At 44.4% G+C, this 20,006-nt stretch overlaps 2 protein-coding genes and 1 long non-coding RNA gene across 12 annotated transcripts in view; 1 reads left to right on the top strand and 2 right to left on the bottom strand.

The window, feature by feature from the left end:
* The window catches only part of Larp4 (La ribonucleoprotein 4), a 53,438-nt gene extending 46,560 nt beyond the window's left edge, over positions 1-6,878 (bottom strand). For 4 of the 7 annotated variants that reach the window (NM_001432235.1, NM_001432237.1, NM_001432236.1 and 1 more), the window contains 1 exon segment: positions 1,768-1,897. In NM_001432235.1, the coding sequence (NP_001419164.1) occupies positions 1,768-1,785 (18 nt within the window). In that variant the 5' untranslated portion in view covers positions 1,786-1,897. 7 annotated transcript variants of the gene reach the window in all.
* Positions 6,879-7,028: 150 nt separating this feature from the next.
* Fam186a (family with sequence similarity 186 member A) overlaps positions 7,029-20,006 on the top strand; it is a 55,868-nt gene continuing 42,890 nt past the window's right edge. Inside the window, 1 exon segment of the mRNA NM_001437305.1 lies at positions 7,029-7,336. Coding sequence (NP_001424234.1) covers positions 7,154-7,336 — 183 coding nt within the window. The 5' untranslated portion in view covers positions 7,029-7,153.
* The window catches only part of LOC102549417 (uncharacterized), a 51,029-nt gene continuing 48,299 nt past the window's right edge, over positions 17,277-20,006 (bottom strand). For 2 of the 4 annotated variants that reach the window (XR_015626029.1, XR_015626028.1), the window contains 3 exons: positions 18,477-18,689; positions 18,150-18,287; positions 17,277-17,808 (listed from right to left, as the gene is read on the bottom strand). This is a non-coding gene — a long non-coding RNA (uncharacterized LOC102549417). Of the gene's footprint in view, positions 17,809-18,149; positions 18,376-18,476; positions 18,690-20,006 lie in introns of those variants that run through there. The other 2 variants (XR_015626026.1, XR_015626030.1) reach the window with 2 other exon arrangements.

Genomic DNA, 20,006 nt, shown 5'->3' with positions numbered 1-20,006 from the left:
AAGACATGTGCTATGTCTAAACTCGGAAATTTGCCTTTAATCCCAGGGCTCAGGAAGCAGAGGCAGGCAGATCTCTGGGTTTGAGGCCAGTCTGGTCTACAGAGTGAGTCCCACGTAAGCCAGGGCTACACAGACAAATCCTGGGAAGTGGGGGGATCCAATATTTGCACAGCACAGCACGGTAATTCCTAAAGCAAACTAGCCCTGCTTACACTCAAACCTTTTATCTTATTCTTAAAAAAAAAAAAAAAAAGGTGGATTTAAACTAGTAACAAAAATGAATAGAAAGATTGAGTCCACTGCTCAAAATTTTTAGTAGTCTGCTTCAAATATCCAAATGAATACATACTACTGACCTTCCGATTACACTAATTAAGCGTCTTTAACGCCTAACTTTAGGATCGCAAACTTATCAACTACATAAAACATCAAGGGAGGGTAAAAGGTAGAACTACCGGTAATGAGGGAAAGTAATGAGTATGGAAGATATAAGAGGTATTTGTTTAATACACAACACGTTTGTGTGAAAGCGTCCTTATGTAACACAATACCAAGTACAACGAATACACACAATGAAAATAAAAACAATTGCTTATTTACTTTATGCCAGACTATCAGGGAATAAGACTCTCCCACCACCACTTCAGAACACTCTCCGCCCCTAAGTTAGACCCAGCTTCCAAGTCCATTATACAACCTGTGATTCCTTCCCTCATGAAAAGATTCTTTTTATGGGCACAGTTAACAAATGCCAAGTTGCAAAGTTGCAGCTTTGCTGGATTGACGTTTTCACAATGTAAGAACAATATGATCTGGAATCTACTCAAAGCATTTGCCAGGCGGTCAGCTGATGCTCACTCAACACAACAGGACAGAAACGAGAGAAATTAAACTTCATTATTTGTCTAAGTCAGGTAATCGCTACCTCGAAATCTCAAACAGGCGGACCGTAGACGGTCCAACGAAAACAGTATTTTCAACCGATCCAACACTACCACAAAACCCCGGTTTTCCCTAAGTTTCTCTCCTCGTAATTTTCCCTGTAGCCGGCTCCTAACAGGTTCGCGGAATCAACCCGCACCACGCAGCCGCAGGCCGAGTAACTTTTACAAAAGGTCAGAGCGGTGCCTTTCAAGGCTTCCGACCCCTGTAGGGCTTCGCCGCTCGCACTAACTCGCTTTCACCCACAGAATGTTCCAGAGCTGGCGAACCGGACCCAACAAGATTTTGGTGAAGCTTGGGGGTCCGGAGAGGGGGTGCGGGCGAGCTTTCTACACTCTTCAAAAAACACGTCCCTCCCCAATTCACAAGACAAAACCCCACCACACCCGCATTTCCCCTTCTCCCGCGCTCCCACATGTTGCTCGCTCCGTCCCAGGCGGCCCCGCGAGGCCTCCCTCACCCCCCAACGCGCCCACCTGATCGCCCTTTCTCCGCAGGCTCCGCCCCCCGCCCCCGCCCGCTCGCCTCCTTCAGGAGCTCCATATGGGACACCCTGATCTCCCTCCGCTCCTCACGCCACCTCAGCCCGGCCCCCGACACGCCGCCTTCCCTTCCCCGACGCCCCGGGCCTCGACCCTCACAGCCTCCTCAGGCGTGCGAAGCGCACGGCGGGGCTGCAGGCCTGCACGGCCCAGGTGCTGTGTCAGCCTCTCGGCGGGCTGCGCGGCGTGTACGGCCTGGAAAGTCACATGGCGGTGGGACCGGCCCGCGCCCCTAACACTTCAGCTCTTCTCAGAGCCCGACCAGCCGACCTAAGCCGCTCACCTCAACGAAGAGCAACATGTCTGCTTCCGCTCGGCCCGATCGTTCACGCTGCCGCGACTCCAACTGGCTCACAGGCCCGGGCCCCAATCGGTAGGATAAGGACACTCGCCTTGCCCCTCCACCCGGCAGTGGACCCGGCTCCTCCCCCGCCGTCAGCCGCTGCGCCCTGACCCGCCCAGTCCCGCCTCCCTGGAAGCAACAACTGTTTCCGGTTCTGGAGGCAAACTGCTTCCGGGGGCGGAGGGACCACCCACCCTCTGCGTGCTTCTTTCTGGCTGGGTCTCCGGCGACGTAAGCCGAAGTGTGCGATCCTTTTAGCGTGTTACGGGTAGACGCTCTGGAGGCCGCGCCGGGTTATGTTAAACGTTCACGGACGCATTTTTACTTTTTACCAAAGAGCTCTGACCAACGCGCACCTAACGCTTGCGCAGATTCGTAGTTCAAAACCTAGGTCCGATTAAAAGGCGATGGAGTGCGCCCGCCCGGGCTGATGACTTCCATCCCACCCCCCACCCACGCAAAAAAACAAAAACAAAAAAACCAAAAAAAGTTGTAGTGGGCGCTAAGAAACTATACAGCCACTCTATATTAATTGCATCCTAGGTGCCTGGTACTATACTAAGAATTTTGCATAAGTTCCTCTTAAAGACCCTTTGAATAAATTGTTGAAGGAGTGAATCAGATTCCTTTAGATACAACTTTTATAGAACTTTCCCCCAGGCCCCTTAGAATCAGGTCTTCATTAACATAATGATGCCCCGCTGGGATGCTTAATTCACTACTACCTAATAATTAGCCTAAATCTCTTATTTATTGGTGTTTTTATAGTCAAAATAGTTTGCAAATATTTTAATTATTTTTACTGGAGTTATTCTTCCCTTACCGGTCTCATTTGCTCCCGTTTCAAACAATTTTTTTTTTAATTTAAAAAATCTTTTGTCTTTTGAGACAAGGTTTCTCTGGGTTGGTTGTTCCTGGAAATCGCTCTGTAGACCAGGATGACCTTGAACTTACGGAGGTCTACCAGTCTGCCTCCTGAGTGCTGGGACAGTACCTTAAAGTGAGCTTTTCCTTTTCATCAACTCTTGCTTGTTTTCTAAGCCTTCCTTTTTTTTTTTTTTCCCAGTTCTTTGAGTAAATACTTTGTATGTATGTATTTCTGTCTGTGAACCAGGTGAGTGCCATAAGAGCTCCTGTAAAGGAGGGCATCAGATTCCTTGGAATGGGGATGTTGGTGAGCAGCCATGTGGGTGTTGAGATGAGACCTCTGGAAGAGCAGCCAGTGCTCTTAATCACTGAGCCATCTCTCCTGCCCTCCATTAAGAAAATAAGATTCATTTTTATTATCTTTAATTATGTGTTGTGTGAGTGTAAGTATGTGCAGGTGAAAGACGTGCCCTGAAGGCCAGCGGCCAGATTCCCCTGGACCTGAATTAATGGTAGTGAGCCACCAGGTGTGGGTGCTTGGAACTATCTACAACAGGAGTGTGCTCTTAATATCCAAGTCTTCTCTTCAGCCCCAAGATCTTCCCCGTATCTTTTGTAAAGATCTATTTTCATTTCACGTGTATCATTATTTTGCCTGCATGCATGTTTATGTATCTCATGTATGCCTGGGAACTGAATCTGAGTCCTGGGCAAAAGCAACAAGTGCTCTTAACCACTGAGCCGTCCTAACCTTTCAATTCTTTCCTTTCTATGTTTCTTTCTTTTTTTTTCTCCCCCACCCCCACCCCCACCCCCACCCCCCGCGACAACAACATCTCACTGTATATTCTGGGCTGTCCAGGAACTCACTCTGTAGATTAGGTTGGCCTCAAGCTCAGAGACCCTTCTGCCTGTTTAGTGATGGGAGTAAGGCTTGCACCACTACACCCAGCCCCAATCCCCCCCCCCCCCCCCCCCCCGAGCTGGGGACCGAACCCAGGGCCTTGCGCTTCCTAAGCAAGCGCTCTACCACTGAGCTAAATCCCCAACCCCAACTTTCCTTTTCTTAACCCGGATATCTCCTTTGCTTTGCCTCACAAGATACTCACTTTCTCACATTGACACCGAACTCTATTCACTGTTAAACTGCTGATACTTATGCTTTCCTTAATTGGCTCGCCAGTAGACTCCATTATTTATTGTATTTTTAGAATTATTTATTTATGTATGTGAGTACACTGTCGCTGTCTTCAGGCACACCAGAAGAGGGCATTGGGTCCGAATGCAGATGGTTGTGAGCCACCATGTGGTTGTTGGGAATTGAACTCAGGGCCTCCAGAAGAGCAATCAGAGCTTTTAACAGCTGAACCATCTCTGCAGCCTGACTCCCCCCCCCCGACCCCCTTTTTTTTAAATCTCAATCGTTAAACTTAGCTTCAGGATATTTGATCACACTGTGAACCCTGAGATTGTGTTATTTACAAGAAAACCCTGTTTCTAGTGGTGGTGTAGCCCAGCCCTTAATGCACACCTTTAATTCCAAATAAGGAAGGTAACGTTAGTTTGTAGAAGGAAGCACCCATGTTTGAAAGTGATGTCTAATTGAGTGGCAGAGCGCCAAATCATAGACTAGGATATGCCCAGTTCTCACCAGAACAGACAGGAAAGGGAAGCAATGCAGAGAGGAAGGGGGCGGTTTTACTGGGAAGGTTGTGCACGGACAGGTTGGAGAGAGAACGAGCCAAAGAATGAGAAGGAGCCAGAAGACTAGAACATGTTGGCAAAATGAGTTTGAGGCCAAGCAGAGTAAATCAATAAGAAACTGAGAGAAGTCTATCTGAATCAGTCAGCTTGGAGGGGAGTTTGAACCAGAACAGCTGAGTTAACCAGCTACCCCTAAACTCAAGAGAACAAGAAAGGGAGAGCTTATTCAGCAGCAAGTCTCAGCAGCTGAGAACATTCCAGGCCTAGAAAGGTTGTACAGACACTAGAAGCTTCCAGGACTAGGCCTAGGTTAGTAGACAGAGGCAGGAAGCCTTAGAGAAGACATTTACTTCAGGTAAAGAGAAGTTCTATTTCCAAAACTCTGTCCCACTGGGATAGAAGCTTTAGCACTTACCTCCAAAATCATGATGCCTCAAGGTATCTTCCCTACTTGTTAATCAACATCTCTCTCCATAAGGTTTTCTCCAAGACTCTGCTTCTCAGATCTCTTCGTGTCTTTTGATACACCTTATAGTTTAATCTTAACCCCCCCCCCCCCATTTTTAGTTTCTTCATAAAAGCCCTGTGGTCTTCTTGGCTTAGGGTAATTGTAGTAACATAGTAGTATCTCAAGAAATGTTTTCCAATTGGACCAGAAGGAGTTTAAAACTTGCCTTTAAAAGGCTTCGTATCCACTCACTGATTAATTCCATGCTACATAGGAAGATACAAGAGTGAGAGAGAGAGCTAACTTAATTCAGTTGACAAGGCTTTGTGAACATCTCCCAGAAGAGTTGTACCTTTCTCTCTGTAAAATACAAGGGTTTTTAAGACTCATAATTTGACAAGAGTAGGAAGTTCTGAACCTTCTGAACATCCCTAGTAAATAAGTCTGTGTTGTGACTTATAAGAAAGGAGAGGAAATAATGACTGTAGGACTCCGGGTGAGAGAACAGCTGCAGTCTTCTGGATGTTAGCAGATTTGCATAGCGAGAGATTCCGGCCAGTTTCTCCGGAATAATAATGAAAATCATCCTAAATGCAAGAGAAACAGAAGTCAGAACCAGCACCTGAGATTACCAACCAGTGCTCACTGAAGGACTCGAACTGCTCGTCACCCTGCTGCCATTCAGGAAGTGAAGGGAGTCACAACCTTTTTTTTTTTAAATGAGGTAGGGCCTCATTCTGCGACCCAGGATGAACCTGAACTCTCAGCAATCCTCCTGCTTCAGCACCTGCGTACTGGGATTATGAGTCCGAGCCACTGTGCCTAGTTGACAATGGCATCTTAAAGAGAAACATTTAACTTGATCTGTGCGTGTTTATTACCTTTAAAAGACCAGCTGCTGGGCCTAGTAGAGCTTGTCTGTCATCCTGGCTTCCTGGGGTCTGAAGCAGGAAGAGTGAAGAACTCAGCCAGTGAGATGGCTCTGTGGGTAAAGGCTCTTGCCCCTAAGCCTGGGAACCCAAGCCAAGTCCCCAGAAACCACATAATAAGAGGAAAGTTAAATTCAAGACCAGTCTAGGCTACAGAGTTAATTCAAGCCTAATCCGCTAATTTAACAAGAACTATCTAGAAATGAACTGGAAATACCGGAGTGGAGCTGGGTGTGTAGCTCAGTGGTAGGGAGCTTGTGGGCCCTGCATGAGCCCTACGTTCAGTCATCAATAGTGGGCAGAAGGGACGGAGGGAAAAAGAAAAGTAGCTACTTCATGACTCTCGCCTCTCTTTCCCTATGAACTAAAACACCTACTTTGTGTTCTGTCCCAATCTTGACAGGCCTCAACAGAGGACTAATTTTCCAACGTTTCCAACAAGGAATCAACATAGGTTTTTGTGGTGAGCTTAAGGTATACAGCAATCATTTAAAAAAAATATGTAGAACCTATCAGATGATACTGTAAGGTTTATGAGCCCACAAACACAGTAAAACTGTTAACGCTAGACAAGGTACAGCACTCCAGACCATGCTTGCCCTTACTCTGAACTGCGATAGAGGAGGTGACACACGGTGGGAAAGAGCTCAGGGGACTCAGCTTTATTTCTAACACTTTTCCCGATTTTTTTTAAGTTACCTAGCTAAGCACGGTCATGCACACATGTCATCCCAACGCCTCCCCTGCAGCCAGAGCTGCCCAGAGAGGCAAACATCTCTTCCTGGGTAGAGAGCAGTCTCTAATGTTCCCTTCGACTTTGCAAGTGAACTAGGAAATCCCAAAACTTGTCAGGCTCTCAAAACAAGATAACAGCAGTAAGGGAAACTGGTTCTCTCCCAAGTACCTTCTAAGTTATCAAATGGTAGAAACGTTGTGGGCAGATGGGGAGCTCGTAGGACAATATTCCCATACAGGCTTAAACCTGTTTCAGCAGAGTCCAGGAAGAGAGAAGAGGTTGGACGTTGGGTTCTAGCACCTAGAATGTAATTCTTCAATGCAGGACCGTGCCTTCCATTCCTGTCAGCATTCCTGCTCTCCAGTGTCTCCTCCCCCTCCCTGTGTCTACAATCATATAGAATGTCTAGCTCTTTACACAGAGGAAGCATCCCAACATTCTAGTCAATGATAGTGTCACAATGGGTCTTCTAACGACATCATCAAGATGCTTTCTAGTTGGTCCAAGTGGGGTTGACCATAACCTCAGGACTCCTTGAGGCTTCCTAGTGGACGCTTATTAGCATTCGCCTAGATTCTGTGAAGAAGAAAAAAAAAAAAGAAGAAGAAGAAGAAATACAAAGAAATCACCCAAATGTTTAAAATGCCTGTCAAAAAGCGAGGTGATTTCTTGATTGACTCTGATTCAGACGATGAGGTCATGGATCCCATCACCATGAGAAATCCCAAAGGCAGTAAGTCACTGAGCTTGCAATTTGAAATTCCAGAGTCAGTACAGGCAGTCATCAATAAGATTGAGCAATCGCAGATGATTCGGGCCCAAGAGGTAAGCAGCCAATCCATTTACAGACTTTGTACAGCTTTGTACAACCGGGTGAAAAAAAATACTTTTGTTGTTGTTTGAATAGAAAACACTTCACACTCAAGATAGTTGACTGAATTTTAGGTAACTCTGACTCCAAATGACACTGTTAGCACACTGACGGTGATAGACCAATTCTCTATCAGCCTTTCACACCAAAATCATTCACACAAATTAAGTCAGGCGGACTGGATATGGTAGTGTACCCCTCTAAGTCCAGCATGCAGGAGGAAGATGAAGGTAGGAAGATCTTGATCTTGGGTTCAAACTTGATGCCCAGTTTTGCTGAATATTATAGAGACTTGGCTAAAGAAAAGGTGTGTTTTGTGGAAATGGCTCAACTGGTTGGGGCTCTTTCTGCCATGCCTCACACCTAAAGTTGATCCCCAGAACCTGCCTGTCAGAATCAACTGTCCAGTTGTGCTCTGGCCTCCACACACATGGAGTGGCCATTTCACTCCTCTACAAATGTCATAACTGTGATTTTAAAAATAAATAAAGGCTGACAACGGAGCCCAATGAAAGAGCATGAGATAGACTCTAGGCTCAACTCCACTATTTCCAAAAAGGGAACAGAGGAAAGGTTGGTAGAACCAGGACTGCTTTCCTTTCCACACAGAATTTCCTGTTCAGGTTTCTCACAGCCTGCAACCCCAGTGTTTGCTCTTAACAGCTTTATTGGTTGCCTTGGTTACATTTCTATTGCTGTTGTAAAAGAAAGTGTTCAGTGTGAGACTTGCAGTGGCAGAGGGTGACAGGCATGGTGGCAGAAACAGCTGAAAGCTTGTATGTTGACCTGCAAATTGGAGGCAGAAAGAGGACCAACTGGGAATGGTGTGGGCTTTTGAAACCTGTTCTCCTTCAAACCACCACACTGCACTCCTTGGCCTCCACAGGCTTGTTATATCAGAATGCAAAAATCCAGGGAGTCCAACTTCAAAGGTCCCCCTCCCCTTTTACAGTCCTAATACTGTCTAAAAGTCCAAAGCTCAAAGTCTCTCCTGAGACTCAAGGCAAACTGAAGCCTCTTAACTGTAACATCCTGTAAGGGCAAAATAAAAAAGCAAAGCGCAGCTTCCAGCGTTCAGGCAAAGGACACACATTGCCATTCTAGAAGATGACTAGGGGCAGAGGGAGGAAAATACCAGACAAGGCAAACTCAGAACCCTGTAGCTCCATGTCTGATATCAGGGGCCTTAGGTGGCTCAGCCCTTCCAGCTGATTGCAACACACCTCCCTCCTGAGCTGAGTTGCACCCTGCCTGCAGCTCTCCTTGGCAGATGTCTCCCAGCTCTGACACCTCCAACCTTGTGGGATCTCCAGTGCAATCCAGGCTTCACTTTCATAGTTGCGCGCACACACGCACGCGCGCACACACACACACACACACACACACACACACACACGCACACACCCGTGCAAGCACGCACTGGCATCGCAGGGCCCCCTTGCAGGGCCTCCCCTTCACACGCCTGGCTTTAGTGGCTCTCCTTAACCGTGGAGGGAGAGACCATAACCCTGTCACACACACATATCCTTCATGATTATAAAGTCAGAAGCATGCTATTGACACTGCTGATTTCTGGGGCCTGCTTGAGAAAGAGGGAGCCTGGCCCCACCAATCACAATTGCATGAGCTTTGCTTTGTTTTTGCCTTTTTAGAAGTAGAAAATTTCTTGGTTGTGACAAGCAGGTGGCTGGGGACCTTGCCCTGAGGTGCGTTTCCTAGATTCCATTTCCTAGATTCCATTTCCTAGATTCCATTTTGGAGCAGGCCTCCTTCTTCTTCCTCTTCCTCTCCTCCCCCTCCTCCCCTCTTCCTTCCTCTCCTCCTCCCTCTCTTCTTCCTCCCTCCTTCCTTCATCTCTATCTCCTCCTCCTCCCCCTCCTCCTCCTGCTCTTCCTCCTCCTCCTTTCTCTTCTTTTTTTAAAAAATTTTCTCATCTCGGGGTTGGGGATTTAGCTCAGTGGTAGAGCTCTTGCCTAGAAAGCGCAAGGCCCTGGGTTTGATCCCCGGCTCCGAAAAAAAAAAAGAAAAGGAAAAAAATTTTTTTCTCATCTCTTTGAGCACAGGCCTTGGTTCCAATGTTAAATTTCTCGGGGCTCTTTTTTACTTCAGACTGTACATGTTTTATTTCTTTTTGTCCCTCTTGTTCTTTTTCTTCATAGACCCACATGAGTAATTAATAACTGAATGAAAAAGAAGAAATAAAAGGAGGACAACTGCTCCTCAGGGATTGATAGTTTTTATTATAAATGCAAGGGAGAACACAGGCAGACACATCTGGAGAGTCCAAAGTGAACATGGCCACACCGAGCAGGGCTATGTGAGCACATAGGGAGACAGAGAGCAAGAGGGAAGCCGTTGACCAAGGGGGTGGCCTGGACCAAGAGACTGTTCAAGAGACCAGAACGGCAGAAGGGGCAAAAAGGGTCAATGTGGCCAAGACATCCAGATTATAAGGGAGAGCTAGGGGAAGGGCAGCCCAGAAGCAGGTGGGGTATGCCACGTAAGAGGACCCTGTGATGTGTTAGTAGGCACCTTGTCCAGTTGTCCTGGGTTTGAAACCTAACAATAACCACACAACGGAGCTCCTCCTCCAAAGGAATCAGCCCACTCCCTTTTCTTAAGATTCATTTATTTTATTACATAGAAGTACACTGTAACTGTCCTCAGACACACCTGAAGAGAACATAAGATCCCATTACAGACGGTTGTGAGCCACCATGTGGTTGCTGGGAATTGAACTCAGGACCTCTGGAAGAGCAGTCAGTGCTCTTAACCTCTGAGCCATCTCTCCAGCCCACCGACCTTACATCTTGATATACAGATTGGAGGCAGAGAGAGATAACTGGCAAAGACAGGGGCTTCTAATGACACAGCTCCTCCAACAAGGTCACACTCCTCCTTTCTCCCTTTTTTAAATTGAAAACAATTGTTTTCATAAAATAGGTTCTGATCATGATTTTCTCCTCTTCCAACCCCTCCTAGATCCTCTTCACCTCCCTATCCTCCAAACTCTCTCTTAAAATAAAACACACACACACACACACACACACACACACACACACACACACACGAGATCCTTACATGCTCACAAAAAAACCCACAGAAGTAAAGTCAAAAACCAAATAATACAAGCAAAAGACCATTAAGTCAAAAAATGCCCTCCAAGATCTACATAAGACTCAGTCTACATAAATACCAGTGCGTTCACTTTCTGATGGCTGCCTACTGTGTGGGGCCTATTCTGAAATGAAAGCTATTAGAGAAGACTGGTTTTCCCTTCATAAACAGGATAGGTTAGCCAACAGTGTCTTGGCTAGGTCGTGGAGCCCATGTATACTTCTCCCTTTCAGTGCTGGTTCCTGGTCTGGCTTGAACCTGTGCAAGTCCCATGCATAACGGCACAATATCTATGAGTTCATATGTGCATCGGTCCCACTGCTCCAGAGAACACGTCCCCTTGGAGTCATCACCCCTCTAGCTCTCACAGTACCCTGCGGGGAGGGCACTGAGTACCCCACCTCTCTCACTCTGCACACTGTCAGTTCTGGGCCTGTGTCAGCTCCCATCTACTGTGAGAGGGAGAATCTCTGGTCATGGTGGAGCTATGCGCTGATTTATGAGTGTAGCAGAATGTCCTTAGGAGTCATGTTGTTTCTGTGTTCCTTTAACAGAGTAGTAGTAGTTGATTTTTCCCAAGCCCACTGCCTACCCCGTCTCAGGTTCTTGGCCACCCTAGCAGTGTCAGGCATGGGTTCTGTCTTATGGAGTGGAAGGTCATACTTCTTAAGCCTTCCTAAACAGTTAACAACTGGGGACCAACTACTTGAATAGTCGAGCCCATGAAGCCACTTTCTTTCTTTCTTCCTTCCTTTCTTTCTTTCTTTCTTTCTTTCTTTCTTTCTTTCTTTCTTCTTTTCTTCCTTTCTTCCTTTCTTCCCTTCTTTCTTTCTTTCAAGACTTTATGTCCCGTTACAGATGGTTGTGAGCCACCATGTGGTTGCTGGGAATTGAACTCAGGAACTATGGAAGAGCAGCCAGTGCTCTTAACCATTGAGCCATCTCTCCAGCTCTACCCTTTTCATTCAAACCACCAAATTGGTGGTTTTGTTGTTGTTGTTGTTGTTATCATGGGATAAACTATGTTTTTTAAAAGTAAACAAGTTCTGATATATACATATATATATATACACACATATATATTAAAATCGGTGGAAGTGTCAGCTGAATCAACAATGAACTGACTCATCTCCCCCTAATTTCTTGATTTTTTTTGTTTATCAGTTTGTTGTTTTGAGACAAGATTTCTTGTAACAGCCCTGGCTGTCCTAGAGTTCACTTTGTAGACCAGGCTGGTCTCGACACACAGAGACTCACTTGCCTTTGCTGGGATTAAAGGTGTGGACCACCATTGCCCTGCTCTTGATGGTTTAGGGTCCTCCTAGATATCTCTGCCTCACTGACACACTAATTTGCAGCTAACCGCCAGTCTGCTCACTGCTAAGTGGAGTAGTCTGCTTAGTCTTCATTTTATATAAAGAAAGTCATACATTATTTTCTTCTGAGTGCCTGTGTGTGTGTGTGTGTGTGTGTGTGTGTGTGTGTGTCCAGCTTTAATAAGGTTATCTGGCAATTTTGGTAGCAGTACGAAGTCTTTGATTCTGCTCATTGGACAGGAGAGGCATCGGTTTACGTTTTGTTTTGTAGGCGATTTGGGTAAACACATCTCTGAATCCCTCCTATGTCATTACCAGCTGGTAAATCACATTAAGGTTTTTTATTATCATTAAAAGCAGTAAGGGAAAAAGATCAAGTAACATATAAAGGCAGACCTATCAGAATTACACCAGACTTATCACCAGAGATTATGAAAGCCAGAAGATCCTGGACAGATGTCATACAGACCCTAAGAGAATACAAATGCCAGCCCAGGTTACTGTATCCAGCAAAACTCTCAAATAATATAGGAGAAACCAAGATATTCCATGACAAAACCAAATTTACACAATATATTTCTACAAATCCACCCCTACAAAGGATAATAAATGGTAATGCTCAACACAAGGAGGCAAGCTACACCCTAGAAAAAGCAAGAAACTAATCGTCTTGGCAACAAAACAAAGAGAAGAAAAGCACACAAACATAATCTCACATCCAAATATGAATATAACAGGAAGCAACAATCACTATTCCTTAATATCTCTCAACATCAATGGACTCAATTCCCCAATAAAAAGACATAGATTAAGAAACTAGATACATAGGGGTTGGGGATTTAGCTCAGCGGTAGACCGCTTGCCTAGCAAGCGCAAGGCCCTGGGTTCAGTCCCCAGCTCCGAAAAAAAGAAAAAAGAAAAAGAAAAAAAAAAAAAAGAAACTAGATACATGGGGTTGGGGATTTAGCTCAGTGGTAGAGCGCTTGCCTAGGAAGCGCAAGGCCCTGGGTTCGGTCCCCAGCTCCGAAAAAAAGAACCAAAAAAAACAAAAAACAAAAAAACAAAAAAAAAAAAAAACTAGATACATAATGAGGACCCAGCATTTTGCTGCTTACAGGAAACACACCTCAGAGACAAAGACAGACATTACCTCAGAGTAAAAGGCTGGAAAACAACTTTTCAAGCAAATGGTCAGAAGAAGCAAGCTGGAGTAGCCATTCTAATATCAAATAAAATCGATTTTCAACCAAAAGTCATCAAAGAAGATAAGGAAGGACACTTCATATTCATCAAAGGAAAAATCCACCAAGATGAACTCTCAATCCTAAATATCTATGCTCCAAATACAAGGGCACCTACATACCTAAAAGAAACCTTACTAAAACTCAAAGCACACATTGCGCCTCACACAATAATAGTAGGAGATTTCAACACCCCACTCTCATCAATGGACAGATCATGGAAACAGAAATTAAACAGAGACATAGATAGACTAACAGAAGTTATGAACCAAATGGACTTAACAGATATTTATAGAACACTCTATCCTAAAACAAAAGGATATACCTTCTTCTCACCACCTCATGGTACTTTCTCCAAAGTTGACCATATAATCGGGCACAAAATGGGCCTCAACAGATACAGAAAGATAGAAATAATCCCATGCATCCTATCAGACCACCACGGGCTAAAGCTGGTATTCAATAACAATAAGGAAAGAACGCCCATATATACATGGAAGTTGAACAATGCTCTACTCAATGATAACCTGGTCAAGGAAGAAATAAAAGAAAGAAATTAAAGACTTATTAGAATTTAATGAAAATGAAGGTACAACATAGCCAAATTTATGGGACACAGTGAAAGCTGTGCTAAGAGGAAAACTCATAGCTCTGAGTACCTGCAGAAAGAAACAGGAGAGAGCATATATCAGCAGCTTGACAGCACACCTAAAAGCTCTAGAAGAAAAAGAAGCAAATACACCCAGGAGGAGTAGAAGGCAGGAAATAATCAAACTCAGAGCTGAAATCAACCAAGTAGAAATAAAAAGGACTATACAAAGAATCAACAGAAGCAAAAGCTGGTTCTTTGAGAAAATCAACAAGATAGATAAACCCTTAGCCAGACTAACAAGAGGACACAGAGAGTGTGTCCAAATTAACAAAATCAGAAATGAAAAGGGAGACATAACAACAGAATCAGAGGAAACTCAAAAAATCATCAGATCCTACTACAAAAGCCTATATTCAACAAAACTTGAAAATCTTCAGGAACTGGACAATTTCCTAGACAGATAACAGGTGCCGAAGTTAAATCAGGAACAAATAAACCACTTAAACAACCCCATAACTCCTAACGAAATAGAAGCAGTCATTAAAGGTCTCAAAACCAAATAGAGCCCAGGTCCAGATGGGTTCAGTGAAGAATTCTATCAGACCTTCATAGAAGACCTCATACCAATACTATCCAAACTGTTCCACAAAATTGAAACAAATGGAGTGCTACCAAATTCCTTCTATGAAGCCACAATTACTCTTATACCTAAACCACACAAAGACCCAACAAAGAAAGAGAACTTCAGACCAATTTCCCTTATGAATATCAATGCAAAAATAATCAATAAAATTCTTGCAAACCAAATCCAAGAGCACATCAAAACAATCATCCATCATGATCAAGTAGGCTTCCTCCCAGGTATGCAGGGATGGTTTAGTATACGGAAAACCATCAACGTAATCCACTATATAAACAAACTGAAAGATACAAACCACATGATCATTTCATTAGATGCTGAGAAAGCATTTGACAAAATTCAACACCCCTTCATGATAAAAGTCCTGGAAAGAATAGGAATTCAAGGCCCATACCTAAACATAGTAAAAGCCATATCCAGCAAACAGTAGCTAATATTAAACTAAATGGAGAGAAACTTGAAGCAATCCCACTAAAATCAGGGACTAGACAAGGCTGCCCACTCTCTCCCTACTTATTCAATATAGTTCTTGAAGTCCTAGCCAGAGCAATCAGACAACAAAAGGAGATCAAAGGGATACAGATTGGGAAGGAAGAAGTCAAAATATCACTATTTGCAGATGATCTGATAGTATATTTAAGTGACCCCAAAAGTTCCACCAGAGAACTACTAAAGCTGATAAACAACTTCAGCAAAGTGGCTGGGTATAAAATCTACACAAAAGAGAAACAACAACCTTCATAATAGTCCCAAATAATATAAAATACCTCAGTGTGACTTTAACCAAGCAAGTGAAAGATCTGTATGATAAGAACTTCAAGCCTCTGAAGAAAGAAATTGAAGATGATCTCAGAAGATGGAAAGATCTCCCATGCCCATAGGTTGGCAGGATTAATATAGTAAAAATAGCCATTTTACCAAAAGCAATCTACAGATTCAATGCAATCCCCATCAAAATTCCAATCCAATTCTTCAGAGAGTTAGAACAATTTGCAAATTCATCTGGAATAACAAAAAACTCAGGATAGCTAAAACTCTCCTCAACAATAAAAGGACTTCAGGGGGAATCACTATCCCTGAACTCAAGCAGTATTACAGAGCAATAGTGATAAAAACTGTATGGTATTGGTACAGAGACAAGTAGATAGACCAGTGGAATAGAATTGAAGACCCAGAAATGAATCCACACACCTATGGTCACTTGATTTTTGACAAAGGAGCCAAAAACATAAAATAGAAAAAAGATAGCATTTTCAGCAAATGGTGCTGGTTCAACTGTAGGTCAACATGTAGAAGATTGCAGATCGAGCCATGCTTATCACCCTGTACAACGCTTAAGTCCAAGTGGATCAAAGACCTCCACATCAAACCAGATACACTCAAACTAATAGAAGAAAAAGTGGGGAAGCATCTTGACCACATGAGTACTGGAGAAAATTTCCTGAACAAAACACCAATGGCTTATGCTCTAAGATCAAGAATCGACAAATGGGATCTCATAAACCTGCAAAGCTTCTGTAAGGCAAAGGACACTGTCATTAGTACAAAATGGCAACCAACAGATTGGGAAAAGTTCTTTACCTATCCTACAACTGATAGAGGGTTTATATCCAAAACATACAAAGAACTCACGAAGTTAGACCACAGGGAGACAAATAACCCTATTATAAAATGGCATTCAAAGCTAAACAAAGAATTCACAGCTGAGGAATGCCGAATGGCTAAGAAACACCTAAAGAAATATTCAACATCTTTAGTCATAAGGGAAATGCAAATCAAAACAACCCTGAGAGTCCACCTCACACCAGTCAGAATGGCTAAGATCAAAAACTCCAGCAACAGCAGATGTTGATAAGGATAGGAGAAAGAAGAACACTCCTCCACTGTTGCAGGGATTGCAGACTGGTACAACCATTCCGGAAATCAGTCTGGAGGTTCCTCAGAAAATTGGACATTGAACTACCTGAGGACCCAGCTATACCTCTCTTGGGCATATACCCAAAAGATGCTCCAGCATATAACAAAGACACGTGCCCCACTATGTTCATAGCAGCCTTGTTTATAATAACCAGAAGCAGGAAAGAACTCAGATGCCCTTCAACAGAGGAATGGATACAGAAAATGGTACATCTACACAATGGAATACTACTCCGCTATCAAAAACAATGACTTTATGAAATTCATAGGCAAATGGATGGAACTGGGAAATATCCTGAGTGAGGTAACCCAAACACAGAAAAACACATATGGTATGCACTTATTGATAAGTGGATATTCGCCCAAATGCTCGAATTACCCAAGATGCACAGAACACATGAAACTCAAGAAGGATGACGAAAATGCAGATGCTTTACTCCTTCTTTAAAAGAGGAACAAGAATACCCTTCGGAGGGGATAGGAAGGCAAAGTTTAGAAGAGAGGCAGAAGGAACACCCATTCAGAGCCTGCCCCACATGTGGCCCATACATATACAGCCACCAAACTAGATAAGATGGATGAAGCAAAGAAGTGCAGGCTGACAGGGACCGGATGTAGATCTCTCCTGAGAGACACAGCTGGAATATGGCAAACACATAGGCGAATGCCAGCAACAAACCACTGAACTGAGAACGGGACCCCCATTGAAAGAATCAGAGAAAGGACTGAAAGAGCTGAAGGGGCTCGAGACCCCATATGAACAACAATGCCAACCAACCAGAGCTTCCAGGGACTAAGCCACTACCTAAAGACTATACATGGACTGACCCTGGGCTCCAACTGCATGGGTAGCAATGAATATCCTAGTAAGAGCACCAGTGTAAGGGGAAGTCCTTGGCCCTGCCAAGGCTGGACCCCCAGTGAACGTGATTGTTAGTGGGGAGGGCGGTAATGGGGGGAGGATGGGGAGGGGAACAATCATATAGAAGGGGAGGGAAAGGGGTTAGAGGGATGTTGGCCTGGAAACCGGGAAAGGGAATAATATTTGAAATGTAAATAAGAAATACCCAATTTAATAAAGATGGGAGGGTTTTTTTATTCTCTATAGCAAAGACATTAGTAAAAACAAGTTTCAAAAAATAAAATCTACATATTCAAAATGTTACCTTAAACGATCAAGAAGATATAAAGTCTATTAAAGATATCTGCATTAAAGTTCTTAGATTTGTTATTTCCTGTGTATGATATCTGACTGCATGCACGTATGCGCTCCACATGGCTGTCTAGTGCTTGCTGAGGCCAGAAGATCGTGTTAAATCCTCAAGAGCCGGAGCCACAGAGGGTGGTGAGCTGGAACGTGGGTGCTGGGAACCAAACCCGGGTTCTCTGCAAAGAGCAGCCAGTGCTCTTACCCTTTGAGTCATCTCTGTAGCCCCAAGACAGCCACATCTACCCGTCCTCCAGGTTTCAAGGCAAGCATTTGATGTCTGTGCATTCTTGCCGTTGCTTACGGGTAATTACGGTTCAGAGACCGAACTGTTTCCAAAGCTACAAGACTCTCCATCGAAGTCCAGATGTGGTGGTGCACAGCTTCAGTCCAGCACTGGGAGAATGAAGGCAAGCAGATCTTTGTGAGTTCCAGGTCAGCCAGAGCTACAGACTGAGGCGCTGTTTCAAAAACCAAACCAACCAAATATACTAAACACACAAACCAGTTAACCGAACAAAACCCCAAACCATTGAAAGCCCCAGTATAGCTCCAGTGGAATTGGAGGACAGAGCATGCTTGATTTTAGCCTTAAAATGAGCAGGCCATTTCCAGTGATAAGATTCTCCTTCTGGGTAGCTGTCTCCCAAATACCTCAACACCTACTTTGCAATAGGCCTAAGGACGGACAGCCTTCCTCTGTCAGGCACTCAGCAGACCTGGAAGCAAAACCTTACAGTGTGTGGTGCTCCTTCTCGCAACTCCAAATTCTCTGTGGAGTGTCTCGGCGGCTCAGCTCGTGTGCCTGGTTCTTTGGTCTGTGGCATCGTGTGTCTCAGGGATCCAGGTGAAGACTCTCAGAAGGTTCTGGCAGCCTGTATAAAACGGACTCATGGATTGGGGATTTAGCTCAGTGGTAGAGCGCTTGCCTAGCAAGTGCAAGGCCCTGGGTTCGGTCCTCAGCTTTGGAAAAAAAATAACAAAAGAAAATAAAACAAAAGAAAAACAAAACAACAAAAACGTAAATAAATAAATAAATAAATAAATAAATAAAACGGGCACACCTGCTTTTCCCAGAGAGTTCTTCAGAATTGTCTTGTTTGTCGGCATGCTTTATAGTTTTATATCATCTTGAAACAAGCTAAAGTCATCTGTGAGACGGAAACTTCGGTTAGGAAAATGCTGTAGGCAAGCCTGTAGGGCATCATCTTAATTAGTGGTTGATGGGAGCGGGTCCTGGTCCTGGTCATCATTCCTGGGCTGTTGGTCCCTGGGGTCTGTAGGAAAGTAGACAGAGCAAGCCATGGGGAGCAAATCAATAGGCAGCATCCCTCCATGTGAACCAGTTCCTGCCTCCAGGTTCCTGGAGTTTGAGTCCCTGTCCTGATTTCCTTTGATGAAAACCAATATGGCCATATAGGACCAGGCTGGCCTCAGAGATTCACCTGCCTGTGTCACCTGAGTGCTGGGAATAAGCTGTGTACCACCGCTGCCCAGCACATTTTAATGATCTAACAAGGGGCTTGATTTATTGTTTATGTTTTGAGACAGGGCCTCTCTATGTAACTCAGGCTGTCATAGAACTCCTATGTAGTTGGAACTGGCCTTGAATTGAAACTCTTCCTGCCTTCACCTTCCAAATGCTGAAATTATAGATATATGTCACCACCATACCTATTTGAGAATAAACACTATTACTCTTGTTTTTAGACAGGCTCTTACCATGTATCCTTGGCTGGTCTGGAATTCTCTGTGTAGACCAGACTAGCCCAGAATCACAGAGATCTGCCTGCTTTTGTCTCTCAGATGCTGGGATCTAAGAAGTGCATCATCACACCTAGCTTATTTTGTTTTTGTTTTTCTTTTCAGACAGGATCTAAATTAGCTCAGGCTAATCTCAAATTCCACTGTAACCAAGGCTAACCTTGAGCTCCCAATCCTCCAGCTTCCACTTCCTAGTTGCTGGAGTTATAGGCATGTGCCACCCCGGCCAATTTTAAGTGGTGCTGGAGAATCAAACCCAACAATTTATGCACGCTGAGTGTGGTGGCTGTTCTTGGTTTTTAGTCTGACATCTGAAATCAACTAAAACCCAAGTGGCTGGGTACACTTGTGAAGGGTTTCCGGTTTGTTTGTTTTTCCTTCTCATTTTCCTTTTGGCTTTGTTTTTCAAGACAGCATTTCTCTGTGTGACCCTGGCTGCCCTGGAAGTCACTCTGTAAACTAGGCTGGCATTGAACTCACAAGAGAGCTGCCGGCTTCTAACTCCCAAGTGCTGGGATTAAAGGTGTGCACTACCATACCACACCCCGTCCACTCCCACCACTCCCACCACCCCACCCCCCGGCTTACGGGCAGCTACTTCAGGATTCTGGCATATGCTGAAGACCAGCTAAGACATCTAGCTTTGTGGACTGAACAATGCCTGGATTCATGGCACTAGCTTTGGTTGACAGCCATTGTTGGCCTAGCTGGACTATAAGCTATTCTGACCCTTTGTCCTGTAGATTCATTCTTTAAGGCCAGTTCCACTAGAGAAGACTGCCTAGTCCACAAGGTCTGCTGTCATCTGACCTCCGTCCATTTCCACCCAT

This window comes from Rattus norvegicus, chromosome 7 (genome assembly GCF_021556685.1).
Source record: "Rattus norvegicus strain SHRSP/BbbUtx chromosome 7, alternate assembly SHRSP_T2T, whole genome shotgun sequence".
Lineage (NCBI taxonomy): Eukaryota > Metazoa > Chordata > Mammalia > Rodentia > Muridae > Rattus > Rattus norvegicus.
The sequence above is the reverse complement of the archived record's forward strand: the minus strand, read 5'-3'. Positions and strand labels throughout refer to the sequence as shown.